The following is a 17,418-nucleotide window of genomic DNA, read 5'->3' as shown; positions in this document are numbered from 1 at the left end:
GACTATCTGTTTGTCTGTCCATCTACCTAGGTATCTATGCATCCATCTATCCATCCAACTATTTATCTATCTATCTATCTATCTATCTATCTATCTATCTATCTATCTATCTATCTATCTATCCTATAAGGTCACAGCCATGTTGATACACAGACCACACAACAATGACTCTACAAATAAATTTGATAGAATTTAGACAAAGTTTGCCATATGAATATCGATACCAAATACTAAATAACACAAGTGGAATCAAAACTGAAGAAGACATGATAAGAACCATCAATCATGATCCTGTAGGCTTTATTCCAGGGATGCAGAAATGGTTCATCTTAGGAAAATACAGCAGCATATTTCCACCATATAAACAAGTGGAAAGTAAAAGGATAAATGGTCATCTCATCAGATGCTGAAAATCCTTTGACAAAATCCAGCACCCTTTCATGATAAAAGTGCTGTAGAGCCCAGGGATAAAAGGCATACACATAAACACAATAAAAGCAATATACAGCAAGCTGATAACCGACCTAGGATTAAGGAAGAGAAAGGTGGAGCAGTTCCATTAATGAATCAATGACATGGTTAACATGATGCCGTCAACTAACTGCCTATATATGCAATATAGAATTTGGTGGTTTAGCTAGAGCTATAAGACAACTGATGCCAATTGAAGGGAACAGGTTGGGAAGGAAGAAGTCACAGTATCTCTATTCACAGATGCATTTATATTATATATGAAAGACACTTCAGATTCTTCCAGAGCAATGCTAGAGATGGAAAATGCCTTTTTCAAAGTGGTAGATAGAGAGTTAAGTCAAGATAACCAGGATGAGGAAGAAATTAGGGCAACAACACCCAATAAAAGAGAAAAATCATGCGAACTTTACTGGTATAACTATCTGAGCAAGCAAAATACCTGTATGAAGAGAACTCCAAGTTTCTGAAGAATTAAATAGAAGAAGCCATTAGAAGATGCAAAGGTCTCTCATGATCCTGCAATCAGGTGATTAATGTAGTACAAAATGTCATCATACCAACAGTAATTTACTGATTCAAAGGAATTCCCATTAAATTCCAACACAATTCTTACAGAACTTGAAGGCTCAATTCTCTATTCCATATGGAAAATTAAAAATAAAAAATATAGGATAGCTAATCAATCCCCTCCAATAAAAGAACTTCTAAAAGTATCACCATCCCTGACCTCATGTTGTACAACATAACCATAGTAAAATGAAATCTGCATAGTATTGACTGAAAAACAGAAAAGTTGATCAATGGAATACCCCTGAATGTGCACAAATAAACCAATACAACTATCAACCATCAACACTTCATTTTTAACAGAGAAGGCAAAAGAGACATTGGAAAAAAGAAAGCATCTTCATCAATGGGTGGCTGTCTAACTGGATATCTGCATGTAGAAGAAAGCTAGTTGCTCTATATTTTTCATCTTCCAGTACTCTCAAGTCCAACTGATCAAAGACCTCAAAGTAAAAATGGATGCACAACATCTAATACAAGAGAAAGTAGGGGATTAGTCTGGAACACATTGCCCCAGGAGATAACTTCCTGAAGAGAAACCCATAGCTCAGACCATGAGATCAACAATTAATAATGGGACTTGGTGAAACTGAAAAGCTTCTATACAGCAAAGGAGAGCATCAGCATGCCAAAACGACAGCCTAAAGATTGGAAGAAGATCCTCACTAACACTACATCTGACAGAAGGATGATATCCAAAAACTATAAATACAACGAAATATTAGTTATCCACAAGCCAAATCCTCCAACTTAAAAATCAAGTACTAAATTACACAGAATATTTCAACAGAGGAATCTCTACAGGCTGAGAAGCACCTAAATAAATGTTCAACATTCCAAATCATCTAAGAAATGCAAATCGCAATGACTCTTGAGATTCCATCTTACACACTTCAGAATGGCTAAGTTCACAACCTCGAGTGACAGCTCATGTTGGGGAGGTTATACAACAATGGGAACACTCCTCAATTGTTTCTGAGAGTGAAAATTTGGACAACCACTTTTGAAATCAATCTTGCAGTAATTCAGAAATTTGAGAATGCTTCTAGATCCAGCTTTACCACTCCTAGACATTTTCCCAAAGAGGACTCACAATACCAAAAAGACACTTGCTCAACTATGTTCATAGCAGCGGCCCCTCAACTGAAGACACCATGCTTTCTAAAACACAGCAGAACTGATGCACATATAAACTCAATCTGAAGTAGCGTGCAGAGGCATGTATGAGTTTATATCACATGACATGACTATGTTGAGAGAAGTAGTCACATAATTTCCATTCTTAACACAGAAGCTATCTCCAATCCATAAAGACTTGCAAATGAAACACCACTTCAGTCAAATGGAGTCTCCATGTGGAAAGAGACTCCACATTAAGGAGAGGCTGAGTGACCAGCAGTAGATGCCAACACAAAGCAAACTCAAGTGCATTTAGGCAGCTCTGTGTTGAAATAGCATGCATCAGGCCCTTTTCTTTATTTATTTAGTTTTCCTTTTATATAGTAGGTCCTTTGGTTGTATATGATAGCTAAAAATTTCCTATTTTTATTAGATTTCTCTGTCGTTGAATGTGCTCTGTATCTCTAAGGGCATTTAATTGTTGTTTTTATTTTTTTTAATTTAACTTTTTTCTTTCTTTTTGTTTGTTTGTTATTTTCAAGACAGAGTTTCTCTGTGTAGTCCTGGCTGACCAGGAGCTCACTCTGTAGACCAGGCTGGCCTAAAACTCAGAAACCCACCTGCCTCTGCCTCCCAAGTGCTGGGATTAAAGGCATGCACCACTATGCCTGGCTTGACTTTTTTCTGTTGGTTTATTTATTTTGTCCTGGTCCAACTTGCGTTTTTCTTTTGCTTTGGCTTTTGTATTTGCTTTTCTTTGTTTTTCAAGACAGGGTCTCTGAGTAACTCTGGCTATTCTATAACTCACTTAGTAGATCAGGCTGGAGGGTTCACTGTGTCTTCCTCTCAAGTGCTGGGATTACACTTCTGTACCATCACACCTGGTTTTGTCTCATCATTCTTAGAGTGGCTGTTTCGTTTCCAGGGGTGTGGATTGAGATGAAGAGAAGGCAGGGATGATTTCAGAGAAGTTGAGGGAGGAGAAGACATAATCACAACACAATGTATGAAAAAATATTTTCAGTAAAATAAAAGCAAAGGAAAGGGGAGGAAGATATGGCTGAGCAGTTAAGAGCACTGGCTGGCTGCTCACGTTTTCCTTGAATCTAGAAATGGGTGATGTCAAGAACAGATGTGTCTCAACAACAAATGAATAAATATTAAGTGTCACATGCTGTGGATTTCTGATGTCTTTGAAAGTATCTATGTAAAGTAATCTGGACTGTTGTCCGTTAACTAATCTCAGCTATTTCTAAACAAAATATATTGAAAATAACCTAGCAATTAACTAAGAGCCAAGACTTTGTTACCTGGGTTCTGGTGCCTTTTATGATATGTAAGCATACATGGAATAGAACAGTAATATACATTAAAATATATAGAGAAAAAATGGTGAACATTGACAAACTCCTAATTTCTTCTCCCTCATTCTTGGAACAGTAGTTCAAACTCTGGAGTCCAGAGCACCCTATAGAGCTCACCAACTGAGGTCAATGCACACACCTCAAACTCCACGTGCTCTCTTGAGCCATGCAATCAACATCCCCATTTTAAATAATTGAGCCATTTTTAATTTCTTCGTGAAATTGAGTCATTACTTTTTTATTTAAAGACTTCTTTGGATTGGTGTGTAGCTTCATGTATATTATGTGGATCTGTGCTTGTGAAAGCCAGGATCCACACAACCCAGAAAAGAGGGTCCTATCACCTGAAGACTGAGTACATGCCAAGAGCAACCTGATTATTAGCACTGAAATCAAACTTTGCTCCTATGCAAAATCAGCATGTACCCTTAAGCTGTGAGCAATCTCTCCATATATGGCTTGCTTCTTTAAAGAACTTGAATGCATTATTATGAGCAAACCTCAGGTGAGTTCACTGGTCCCAAGGAACAAGGCCAGAGTACTGAACATTCAGACAGGGAGACAGGTTGTGGGGAAAGACAGAAAGAAGGAACCTGAGAGAGGTGTGTTGTTTTTTAGTCTTCTTCTATCCCTTAAGCTGGCCTAGATGTTCATGTGTACCACCATAGCTGATAACTTTACCCACCTTCCTAAGATTGAATTGTGACAGGCCTGGCATCAATGTGTACATTTTTTTTTCTTTCCATTTTTTATTAGGTATTTAGCTCATTTACATTTCCAATGCTATACCAAAATTCCCCCATACCCACCCACCCCCACTCCCCTACCCGCCCACTCCCCCTTTTTGGCCCTTAGGAATTTTGTCTGCACAGGTGAGAGTCTGCACCACAGAAGCTGACAGCTTCTGGGAACTGCCAAAGCAACACAGCTTCTGAGAGAGGCCCTGTTTTGGGCCTTCTTCTTCGACCAGGAGGAGGTCCAAAAACAAGATATCTGCGCACCTTCCCTGTAAGAGAGCTTGCCAGCAGAGAGTGCTCTGAGCACTGAAACTCAGAGGAGAGAATCTGTCTCCCAGGTCTGCTGAGAGACGGTAACAGAATCACCAGAAGAACAATCTCTAAACAGAGTCAACTATAACTACTAACTCCAGAGATTACCAGATGGCGAAAGGTAAACGTAGGAATCCTACTAACAGGAACCAAGACCACTCACCATCATCAGAACCCAGCACTCCCACTTCGCCCAGTCCAGGGTACCCCAACACACCCGAAAACCTAGACCTAGATTTAAAAGCATATCTCATGATGATGGTAGAGGACATCAAGAAGGACTTTAATAAATCACTTAAAGAAATACAGGAGAACACTGCTAAAGAGTTACAAGTCCTTAAAGAAAAACAGGAAAACACAATCAAACAGGTAGAAGTCCTTACAGAAAAGGAGGAAAAAAATACAAACAGGTGATGGAAATGAACAAAACCATACTAGACCTAAAAAGGGAAGTAGAAACAATAAAGAAAACTCAAAGTGAGGCAACACTGGAGATAGAAACCCTAGGAAAGAAATCTGGAACCATAGATTTGAGCATCAGCAACAGAATACAAGAGATGGAAGAGAGAATCTCAGGTGCAGAAGATGCCATAGAGAACATCGGCACAACAATCAAAGAAAATGGAAAATGCAAAAAGATCCTAACTCAAAATATCCAGGAAATCCAGGACACAATGAGAAGACCAAACCTACCAATGTGTACATTTTGACTTATCTCCAGAGAGCATCTGTTTAGATATGCTATTCAATTCAGACAATAATACTTTACCATACAGAAAGGGGTATAATGACTAGGCAGAGGGAGATTTTTGTTTCTTTTATTTTTATTACAACTGAAGATTTAAAATACAAGTCTTTTTGAAAGTAAATACTTTATGTAGCAAAGGTACCTGCATAATTGTTGGCACCTTTTTATACACTATGGTTACTTCATAGAGTTTGGGACTCCATAGGAATAGAGCTCTAGAGACATGTGGCATAAAGACTGTATATAGAGGTTCTGGTTAGTAAGCTCATTAAGGCATGACAAAAAGATCAGGATTTAAAGCTAGAATGGAAAGCCTGTTTACTTTGCTCTATGTTGTCTTCCTACCTTTAGGCATCTTTGATGGGTCCAAGGTGCCTTGTGGTCTCAACATACTGGATATTAACCATCTGTGATCCTCTTAATCCCCCCTTCACAAGATTTGTGTTTATCTTCCTCACATTAATGTAAATGTTTTGTGCACATAACTGATCAGCCACACAAAAGTGTTATACATGTAGCCCAGGCAAGAGACCAGGGAAAGATGTGTCAAGAAAACTTTTATTTTATACATGCCATATTCACCTGGAACTTTGCTTCCTTCATAAAATAACAGTGTCTTTCCAATCCTGGACCTATTCTATCATCCTGACCCTGAACCTGGTAGTAAGGTTGGTAAAAGTCAAAGACCCTGGAGAGAGAGGTTATAGGTACACAAAAAAGCATCTAAATATACTGTCTGGGCAGAAGCCACATATAAATGCCAAACTGTTTTTCTGATTCCATCATGTCCCTGGTCCAACAGTCTATTGGAATAGTCCACATTTCTATCTAAGCATTCAGGGTCCCAGTCACTACACATCTCTTTACTTCTAACCATATGGGAAGTGTCTGAAGTCACAGTCTCTGAGCACCCTGGATGAGAGATGTGTCCCAAGCATGTCATTTATTCATATTCAGAAGTCCTGTATCCATGTTTACTGCAAACAGGAACAAAGTCTTGCCCCCTGGCCATAGACACAGGTCTTGCCACAATTTTGGCAGACATTTGTTGCAAAAGATATGCTCTTAGGCTCTCTTTTGGCCCTGAGGGTATCCATGAGCTCCTGACAAAGTTCCACAAATCTTTCTCTGGAGACATGACCCAATGCATCATAGCACTCCAGAGGGACAGGGTATTGTTCCACATTCATCTTGCTCCAGTTGGCTGTGTGCTGCAAAAGGTCCTTCAGGATGGCCATGGAGAAGTCATTGCTGTAGAAGTTGATCTGGTTGAGCTGAGAGCATTGACTGAGGGCAGGTAAGAGGACAATGAGCTGGGAGTCCTTCATGCTACACCACTGAAAATCCAGAGACTCAAGAGTACCTGCCAGTTTTCCTAGGAGACCTCTCAGAGGCATAAGATCGAGAGCAAATAATGTCACTCCTCTGATTTCCAGATTTTTTAACTTAAAAAGGTTGTGACAGCAGGAAAAGGAATCCAAGTCTGTCTGTGAAATTAGGCAGTGAGTGATGGAGAGGGTCTGCAAGGGCGTCCTCAGGCACCTAGGGATAGAGGAGACCAGAGGGTTAGTTCTGGCAAGTGGTGTTGTAAAGGTTTGGCTGGGATGTACACAGTGGTAGAATGAACCAAGTGCCCCAAGGTCAGTTTAAGTAAATGATCAAGGACAACATCTATGATGCTTCCTGTTGGAAACTGCTCAGTCATGCCAATCTCACAATTCACCCTTGGGCCTCACCCTCAAGCTGAAAACCAGTTCATCACTTAAGCTAAGAAGGCACACAGAAGCTGGGCTTGGTGGTGCATGCCTTTAATGCCAGCACTCAGGAGAAAGAGGCAGGTGGATTTCTGAGTTCGAGGCCAGCCTAGTCTACAAAGTGAGTTCCAGGACAGCCAGGGCTACACAGAGAAACCCTGTCTCCAAAAGACCAACCCAAGAAACCCCTGACAGGATTTTGATATTTGCTGTGAACTCATTGAATCTCCATTCTTTCATTTCCTCTGCAGTCATGCTGGCTCTAATTTTCAGTCCAAGTTATACTCCTTGTCCCATGCACTCAGTGCTACTTGGGCTCAAAACATTTCATCCAGGGGAACTGGGCAAAGATAGAAGGCTGTTCCCACAGATCTGAGCATATAGTTCACATTCACAATGAGCTGAGGTGTACCCTGACACCTTACTACACACTCCCCTGCTGGTCCCTTTCCATTTGATTGAGTGGGCATGATTGACGAAGAATTACAACCCATGCTTACTAGAACTGACCTCCTCTTTACATCAAATCACTTCTGTACTCCATGAGTGCTTATTTGAGACACTGAATTAACTTGTAAAATTTCCCTTGTATATGTCAGTATACATGGAAACAAGACATAACTTTCAGAGTGTTATGAGTATCTAAATTTTGTTCCTAGTGAGTGGCAGGCATTATGTACCACTAATCCTTAAGAGAAGAGAGACAGATTTGCTTTGGTAGCTGACCCAGGTCTCTATACTTGCTTACCCTAGTATCTGATGCAGGTGGTCTCTGAGAAAATGGACACGTTTCATGAAGACATGTTGGAGACAGTTGAATTTGGAAAACTGAGAAATAATTTTTTTAATACACTTGACTTTTGAGTCCCTTGTCAAATTCATAATAGGGGAGGTATTCTTGTGGAGTGGTGCCAGGAAGACTCTTTCAAGATTTTTCATCTGCCCAATGTAGGGAGCAAAATGTGCCAGCCGCAACAGAGTCCAGTCGGTATACAGTTCTAATTCTGTAATGTGCTCTGGATGGAAAACATTCATGATTTCTCTGATAACTTCGTCTGGTGCATCCCAGATCTTCATCTTTGTACAGCAGAAATTTATGGACCCCTTTCTCTGCTTGGCCCAATTCAAGAAATATGCTTTTTGTTCATTGAGCTGAGAACTGATTGACAGATCAACTATGATCTTCAGACGCTGCCTCAGTGCATATCTGCGAGGGGCCTTCACTACTTGCTTTTCATCCAAGGTCTCTGCATCAGAGTCACTGTCATTTGCATCGCTCCATATGTTCCAGAAGACATGGTCCACGTTTCTCATGTCGAGAACCTGAAGTTTTGGCCTCCTGTGGGTGAAACTTATGAATGTCAGCAGTCATCTTGCTATATATATCTAAACTCAGCTCTCCTCCCTGCTAAAGCTTTTTTTTTTTTAAATTTAAAAAAAAAGTTTTTGATACAGGGTTTATCTGTTTAGCCCTGGCTGTCCTGGAACTCACTCTGTAGACAAGGCAGACCTCAAACTCATAAATCTGACTGCCTCTGCCTCCCAAGTGCTGGGATTAAAGGCGTGTGCTACCATGCCCGACCCTGCTACAGTTTTTGTTTTTAAGCACTTTGATATCCAAGGTGGACTCAGGCATGCTACAAAAGCTTTCCTGGGCTTCTGTACACTTGAATACTTTTCTTTCACTAAGGTACACATTATTTCTATTATTATTATTATTATTATTATTATTATTATTATTATTATTATTATTGGGAAGGCCAGGGATAGGCTCATTCTACTGTGAGGCTAAGTATATTCTAGTCCATATTCAAGTCTAATCCATATCCAAATGTGCTCTCTACAAGTAAACAGTAGATTTCCAAAACCTTGTATCTCTGCTTGTTTATGCAATCAGAAGCATCTAATAGACTTAGGACAAAGCCATTCTCCCTGGCAATGTCTACTGTGTACTCTTTATGCTCCCATATACAATACTTGGATATTGCTTACCAGGGGTGAAATTTTCTTGTTAGTCTCATGTCTACTCCATCTAGCAGAGCTTGCAAGGTTTCCAGGTTATGCATATTTATCAATGGCCCCACAGGGAGATCGTGGAAAGGCCAGGCTGCCACCATTGCCTTTATGAGCTTGTTGAGTCTGCCAGCAAAGGCCTCTTGGAACAGTGGTGGGAAGACCACAGCTGGCAGCTCCTCCAGAGAGGATATGGCCAAAGCCTCATCTCTCAGCAGTGTCTGCCTTGCTAGCTTCTGGAGTGTGGGTGGGGTCTGACCACTCATCCTCTCAGGTCTTCAGGAAGAAGGCTCCTGGGGAAGTAGTTAGAAAAGAATACATATTCAAGACAACTTTATAATACTTCCTCACCACCACATTAACTATTTAGTTTCTGAATTACTGCTCTAGAGTTACAGTGCTAGAGACATCAATTTATTTCTGCATCCTAAACTGGTGGTGTAAAGACAGACTGGCATCATGGGAGCCTCTCTAGTACTCTAATGGACACATAATTTTGGGGTCAAAATATTTTTATGTGTTTCCCTTTCTTTACAAAGAAAAGAATGAAAGGAACCAAAATGGAAGAGATTCCCAGGACCCAGTACAGATGATCCTAGCTGAAATATGGAACATAGAGGAGATAGAACTTGAAGAGGACACCCCAGTCGATATGCATGGCTCCCTTATGAGGGAAGGGGCCACTCATCCATCTCAAAAATTTTAACCTAGAATTGTTCCTGACTAAAGGAAAAACAGGGAAAAGAGATGGTTCAGAGACTGAAGATTAGGCTCTTGAGAGACTGGGATCTTGGGATCTATAAAATCAGCAGACACCAAACCTAAACACTATTGCTGTTGTCAACATATGACTGTCCTCTGAGAGGCTGTGCCACTACCTGTCTAAGGACAACTGCAGATACTCACAGGCAACCTTTGCATTGAGCATGTGGACCCCAATGGAAGACATAGGGAAGGATTTAAGGAAATATAGGGGATTACAACCTCATAGGAAGAAAAACAACATCAACTAAGTGGACCTCTCAGATTTCCCTGGGACTAAGTCTCCAAACAAGGAGCATACATGAGTGGGTCTATGGTTCCTGATAACATATGTAGCAAATGGCTTATTTCAGAGAGGAGGCCCCTTGTCCTTTGGAGGCTTATTAGTCATAGTGAAGGGTGAGGCAGGAGTGTGTGGGTAGGTGGGGGAGTGATGTTTTAGAGGTAAAGGGAACACATCATGGGAGGGGGTTTGTGAGGTGAAGCCTGGAAGAGAGATAACATTTTAAATGTAAATAAGTAAAATTATCAAAAGGGTGGGGTGATGAGAATAAAGAATGTGATGAGGAACAAATGGCAGACCAGGAAGGGAATAATGACTGGACTGTAAAACTTAGTTGAAGAGAAATTAAATTTAGTAATAAAAAAGAAAAAAAAAGGACAAACAACACAAAACAACAACAACAAAAAAAGACCAGCAATCAAACAACAACAACAACAACAAAACAAGAAAAGAAACAATAATACAACCAAAAAGTTCGTGTGTTGTATAACAATATTGAATTTCCAGTAAGGAGGATAACATCTGTGGGTTCCTACCAAGACTGTCAGGCTCACCTTGGTTCCAAAAGCAGAGGTTATCCAAAAACCACAGCTATGTGAAAATGATCTAAAGCAAAGACTAAGGTAAGACATTTGAGTAACTTACAAATGTAATTCCAGCTACCAGGAGTTAAAGATGATCAAAGTTACATGAGCTAAGGTCTCACAAAAACAAAAATAAAAACAAAAACAAAAACAAAAACAAATCATCATTTCAGTGAAAGGAAATATGAAAGACCACATTAGTCAGAATGATCTGATTTTCAGCTAACCCAGAGCAACACGCCCAACATCTTAGAAAATTCTTGTATCAAAAAATATATCAAGCACAGTAATGAAATATACAAGTTATCTTAGAGATATAGTGGAGATGAGGCTAAAACATCATTGGGAATGAAACCCAAGGTCTTCAATGTATTTTATTAAAGAAACAGAAAATGAAATTTCCTGTACTATCCTGGAATCTAAAGGGTTTCAAATCAAACTGCTTAACCCTAGGGAAACCAGTTACATACCAGTTCTGAGTACTGCAGATAGGTCTCTGAGTCCTAGACAACCCAGGCAGTTATCCAATCTCCAGATCTGAATATTTTCTGTCTCCACTGAAGCCTCTCTGAATAACCCTTCCTATTGCAGCCATATAATTCAACCTCAAACTAGAATTGGATTGGATGGTTAAACTCTGCCCTTTTAATTCTATATGTAACATCCAGCCATTTCATTGATTGCACTAGAGCTCTCAGTGAGAATACCTCCATAGCATATCCCTCAAACATTTCACTTGTTACTTAATAACACATCACTGAATTTGTAGATTTTCTCCTTCATTTGCCTTATGATTACATAGTTTTGAGGTTGCTACAGGATTGGGTCTTGCTGTGAAGCCAGGGTTGTTTCTAAACTCTAAGTTCTAGCAATCCTCCTGCCTCAGCATAGTTCTTGCTGCTAGGATTAATGTTGAGAAACACCACACCTGGGCCAATTTTATTCATGTGCACAAAGTCAGTCTGATTTGCCTCAGATCAGGGTTTAATCTATTGATGATAATAGACAGAAAATAATTCATCGATATTATTGTCACTGGATCTAGGACAAAGAGTTTTTAATAGAAAGGAGTATGTTCTGGAGCTCAAGGCCTGAATTGGATGCTTTTTCAATAAACTGCAGTAGCACCTACATAAATGTTAGAGGAAGGAGCATTGTCTGATTCCATTAACAGTGTCCAAGTGTGCTGGGTGTGCACTCAGTTTGTAAGGAGCTACCCAGCATACAGCCATTCCTCTCTCCAGCACTGTATGCAGCAGACATAATGGCTATGCCTGGAAACTCACAGTTCAAGAGTTGGAAGCAGGGGAATAAATTCAAAGCCATCATCAGCCATATTGTAAATAGAAGGACAGCCTGAGCTTACATTTGGGTCTACTTCTAAATAGACCTAAAGAGAAACAGAAATTGGAGGGTCTGAGGGAGATGCTGCCTTTGGCTGCAGAAAACAGATAATGTGTCAGGTAGGATCTGACCAGCATGCTTGCCCAAGATGAAATCAGGAGTGAGCCGTGTGCTGAAGAGTTTGCTCCCCAATAATGAGCACCTATTAATACTCTATTCTGAACACCTACATGGTGGCTTGAAATGATCTGTAACTCCAGTTTCCAGAAACCTGAAAACTCCATCTGACCTTCTTGGACACTAGGCAAGCATGTGCTGAACATTCATACATGTAGGAAAAACACCAAAACACAGTGAAGAAAACGCTTTTGTTTTGTTTTTTTTGAGACAGGGTTTCTCTGTGTAGGTCTGGCTGTCCTGGAACTCAAGCTAAGACCAGGCTGTCCTTGAACTAAGAAGTCTGTCTGCCTTTGCCTTTCAAGTGTTGAGTTGGGAATAAAGGCGTGTGCCACCACTGCCAGGCTAAATCTTTAAGAGAATTAAATTTGTAAAAGGAATTGTGGCAAACACCTTTAATCCCTGCACTCTGGAGGCAAAGGCAAACTGGGCACAGTGAGTTCAAGGCTAGTTTTATCTAAGTAGCTAATTCTTAGCCAGTGAAGCCTATTGACTAAGGTCTGTTTTACAATTAAGGCAGAGTGGGGTAGGGTAGGACCAGACTTTAATCCCAGCACCCTGGCTGCAGAGGGAGGAGCTGGATCTTTAGACTCCAGACTGATCTACAGATTAAAGTGTGGGACAAGGAGGGCTCCAAAATAGAGAAACACTCTCTCACAATCCAAACCAAACCGAACCAAACAAATAAAAACAAAATCTAGCTAGGTGTGAGATGCTACTATAGGCCTTTAATCCCAGAATTAAGGAGGCAGATGTAGGTAGGTCTGGGAGTTTGAGCTAGTCTGGTCTACACATTGAGTTCTGGATCTGCCATGCCTGTTAAACAGAAACCCTGTCTGAAGAAAACTAAAAACAAAAAATGAAACGTGTATTTTCTAAGAAAAAACTTTTTTTTTGGGGGGGGGGACGACAGTGTTTCTCTGTGTAGCCCTGGCTGTCCTGGAACTCACTTTGTAGACCAGAGGCTGGCCTTGATTTAAGGCATGCACCACCACACCCAGCTCTAAGAAAAAACTATAAGGGAGTTTAGTAAACTGTGAGATGGCTCAGTGATCAATGGTACTTGTTACCAAGCCTGAATTCAGAATGGGACCCACAGGTATAAGGAGAGAAACCCTTTAGGGTCTAGTGGTTTCTAGACCACCAACACATTTTTTGGGATCCAGGAAATATATGAAGACATAGATGGAATATAAAACCTAGGTAACTGTTACATATTGGAATATGACAAAATAAAGAAACAGAAAAAATAGCCCATGAAAAAAACCACAAGGAATGCATATAGATACAGGACAGGTTCACACAAACAAGAATCCAATAAAAACCAAAATTGGTAGTCATAATACATGAGCAAAGGAGCAGAAGGTTATTAAGACACTGTAGGAAATCCAGTAAGAGTCAATTAATTGGGACCTTTGGTGCTCTCAGAGACTGAAGCTCCAACCAAAGAACGTACATGGGCTGGGAGTAGGCCTCCCCACACAGATGTAGGAGATGTATAGCTTGGTCTTCATATTGGTCCCTTAACAAATGGAGTGCAGCCACTTCAGAAGTTATTGCCTGTTTGTGGGGTATGTTCTTCTAACTCAGCTACTTTGCCTGGCTTCAGAGGGAGAGGATATGTCCTGCCTTGAAAATACTTAAAGTACCAGGATGTGGGGATGCCCAGGGAGCCTCCAACCACTCAGAGGACATGATAAGAAGGTACCTAGAAGTAGTGTGCTAGGGTGTAACCTTGAGAACAGTTAGTGGGTTGTAAGATTAAAAAAAAAAGAGTTAAATTAAAAAGCAAAACCAAAAAACCCCAAAAGACAAGAGGCCTGACAAAACATTATGAGACATAGGACCTCCAAAGAGGCCTCTGAGTTCACTTTGTGTTGGCCTGTAGACCTGCCCATATGAATGAGATTTGTACCCTCAAGGAGAGTCCATTTGAGAAAACTAATTTTTCATTTGTAAATGGTTTTCAATAATTTCTGGGTTTGGGATGGGAACTTGTGTCTACTTCCTTTCTCAACACTGATAGCCTATGTGGTATAGATCCACACAGGCCCTGAGAATTATACTTCAGTCTCTCTGAGTTTATATGTGTTTTAGTTCTCCTGTATTTAAGAAGGCCTGGCTTCCTTCACGTCCACCATTCCCTCTGACTCTATCCCTCTTTCTTTGTTCTCTTCTACAGGATTCCCTGAGCCTTGAGGGGAGGATTTGATGAAGATTCCCCTTTAGGTCTGAATCATCCAAGGTCTCTGTGTGAGTGAGTGAGAGAGTGTGTGTGTGTGTGTGTGTGTGTGTGTGTGTGTGTGTGTGCATGTGTGTGTGTGTGTTTCTGCATGGTAGCATACTACTTATTAAGCCTAGGAAAGGGAAGAGGATCCCAGAAACACTGAAGCTAAAGGTAGTTCCAAGACACAACCACACTTGTTGGGCATTGAATTTATGTGTTTTGCAAATATCAGGTATTCTGAAAATCTCCTAATCCTAGAGATTTTCTCTCTGCCCAGTAAACCCTGATCATCTCTCCATGTCCAGTGATTCTTTTCTCAAATCTGCTCCAACTTTTTAGAATCATTGATGGCATGCCCCTCCCTGACATACCTTTTAACTTGTTTTGAAAACATTTTAGTACAGAGCAGGCTTGCCTCACACTATCTATTAAAGCAAAGATGCCATTGGATTTCTGAGCCTCTATTCAGACTCACATGTTCTGGGAACACAGGCATGCCCCCATTTTTCTAGATTGTACAGTGGTTTATAACCTAAAATATGAATGCCAAGCAAAGATTTACTACTGGAGTTACACCACAGAATTCCCTGCAAAATGGATGAAGCCATCCTGCCTCAGCTTTCTGAGTGCTACTACAGTTAAAGATTGGCAAAGCATGAAGCGAGCCTCTTTATTCCAGAATGGAAAAATAATTGTGTAAAGTATGACAAAGCTAGCTCAGTCAGGCAACAGGGTCTCAAGGTTGTGAATGACGATTAGACAACATTATTCCATGACTCTATCCAGTGCTAAGGCTGAAGTAGATTCACTTTTCTTTAGTCTGCTTTTATACCAGTCTAAATACATGCAAAGGATAAAGTCAGTTTTAGGTCAAGGAACAAACAAGGCAATAAACAAAGTTCAGAGTAAGGGGTCCCCAATGGAGATGTTAGTAAAAGAACTGGAGGTGCTGAAAGGGTTTGCAGCTCCATAGGAAGAGCAACAATATCATCCAACCAGAACCCAAGAGCTCCCAGAGACTGAACCACCAACCAAAGTATCCACATGTATGGACCCATTGCTTTAGCTGCACATGTGTCAGTAGATGGCTTTGTTGGGCATCAGTTGGGGGAGAGGCCCTCGATCCTGTGAAGGCTAGATGCTCCAGGGTAGGGGAATTCCAGGGTGGGTAGTCAGTAGTGGGTGGGTATGGGAGCACGTTTATAGAAATGTAAGATTGGGGGAGGAGATGGGATAGAGGTTTTTCAGAGGGCAAATTGGTATGGGAAAGTGGAGAACATTTGAAGTGCAAATAAATAAAATATCCAATAAAAATTTTATCGACAAAAACCATCAAAGAAACAAAGATACAAACAAACAAATGAAAGTCCCATGTTGCCTGGTTCTCCGGGCTTATCACGATGACCATGGAAAAACTCAATGCTACATTCCTCTGCTGAGTTTTCCTTGAACTTTGTATTAGCCCAAAAGTAAATATTTTTCCCCTGGGGGGGGGGAAGCTCAAGACAGGGTTTCTCTGTATAGCCCTGGCTGTTCTGGAACTCACTTTGTAGACCAGGCTGGCCTCCAACTCAGAATCTTTCTGCCTCTGCCTCCTGAGTGCTGGGATTAAAGCCTTGTGCCACCACCCCCAGCAAAAGTTAATATTCTTAGCTGAGCCTACTTCTCTGTTCTAGGCCAATATCAAATTCCTGCCAAACTCCTACAAGGACTCTCCAAAAGTTCTGCACAAAGGTATTTGTCAGGTCCTCTTACAATGGTATTTTATGGTTTCATGCATGTATTTTCAAGGACAGACTATGGCTCCCAGGTGAATTTCCCTCTGAACCATGCTGGTCACAAATGAGGAAAACATAACCAGGTGATGTGCCTCACATAATAATCCTTCCAGCAGGAAGGCCAAGGCAAGAGGATCCCTCTTGAGTTGCAATTCTAAATTATCCCTAGCAATAGAACAACCATGTGTCTCAGAATAGGATTCTAACCAAGAAGGTCAAGAGCAAAAAGGAGAATAAATCAATCAAACAATAAATAACCAAGCAATCAAAGAATAAAATTCAAGATGAAATATGCCATTCAGGGGAGACAGAACCTGAAGAGACCACCTCCAGTGGCTAGGCATGGCTTCCAGTTGAGGGAAGGTGCCACTCACACATCTCAAAATTTTTAACCTAGACTTGTTCCTGTCTAATGGAAGACAGGGACAAAAACTGGAGCAGAGACTGAAGAAAGGGCCATCCAGGAACAGGCATCCTTAGATCCATCCCATCAGCAGACATCAAAAACCTATAGTATTGTTGATGACAAGATGTGCTTACATAAAGGAGCCTGATTTGGCTGTCCTCTGAGAGGTTCTAATAGCACCTAAGACAATTGCAGGCATTCACAGGCAACCATTGGACTGAGACCAAGGACCACAATCCTCTACAACACGTGAATTCCTAGAAGTATCGCCATCTCTGATCTGAAGTAGTATTACATGCCCATAGTATAACGAAAACTGTGTGGTATTGGCAGTAAAACAGATAGATTGATCAATGGAATACAACTGAAGACCTGAAATAAACCAACACAGCTATCAAGCATGGACACTAGACTTTTAACAGAGAATGCTAAAGAGACATTGTAAAAAAGAAATCATCCCTATCCAATTGTGCCTGTCTAACTGGACATCTGCATGTATAAGAAAGCAAGCTGCTCTGTATTTATCATCCTCCAATACTCTCAAGTCTAACTGATCAAAACCTCAACATAAAAATGGATACACAGCATCTAACACAAGCTAACGTGGATGTACTTGTCCAGGTTTTCTAGAGTTAGAGAACTTACTGGTGATCACTGTATAGTAAGGGAACTGATGATCACTCACAGTCTGTAGTCCAACTCCCCAACAATGGTCAGCAGCAGATGTGAATGGAAGTCCAAGGATCTAGCAGTTGCTCAGTCCCACAGG

The 17,418-nt window shown here is 40.7% G+C and overlaps 1 protein-coding gene across 2 annotated transcripts in view; it reads right to left on the bottom strand.

The window, feature by feature from the left end:
* Positions 1-5,377: 5,377 nt before the first annotated feature.
* Pramel48 (PRAME like 48) overlaps positions 5,378-17,418 on the bottom strand; it is a 28,784-nt gene continuing 16,743 nt past the window's right edge. Inside the window, exons 1-4 of one of the 2 annotated variants that reach the window (NM_001360017.1) lie at positions 17,335-17,414; positions 9,068-9,381; positions 7,824-8,414; positions 5,378-6,863 (exon numbers count right to left, since the gene is read on the bottom strand). In NM_001360017.1, the coding sequence (NP_001346946.1) occupies positions 6,296-6,863; positions 7,824-8,414; positions 9,068-9,354 (1,446 nt within the window). In that variant the 5' untranslated portion in view covers positions 9,355-9,381; positions 17,335-17,414 and the 3' untranslated portion in view covers positions 5,378-6,295. Of the gene's footprint in view, positions 6,864-7,823; positions 8,415-9,067; positions 9,382-17,334; positions 17,415-17,418 lie in introns of those variants that run through there. The other variant, NM_177187.4, reaches the window with a different exon arrangement.

This window comes from Mus musculus, chromosome 5 (assembly GCF_000001635.26).
Source record: "Mus musculus strain C57BL/6J chromosome 5, GRCm38.p6 C57BL/6J".
NCBI lineage: Eukaryota > Metazoa > Chordata > Mammalia > Rodentia > Muridae > Mus > Mus musculus.
Note: the sequence above shows the minus strand (reverse complement) of the source record. Positions and strands in the feature narration are given on the sequence as shown.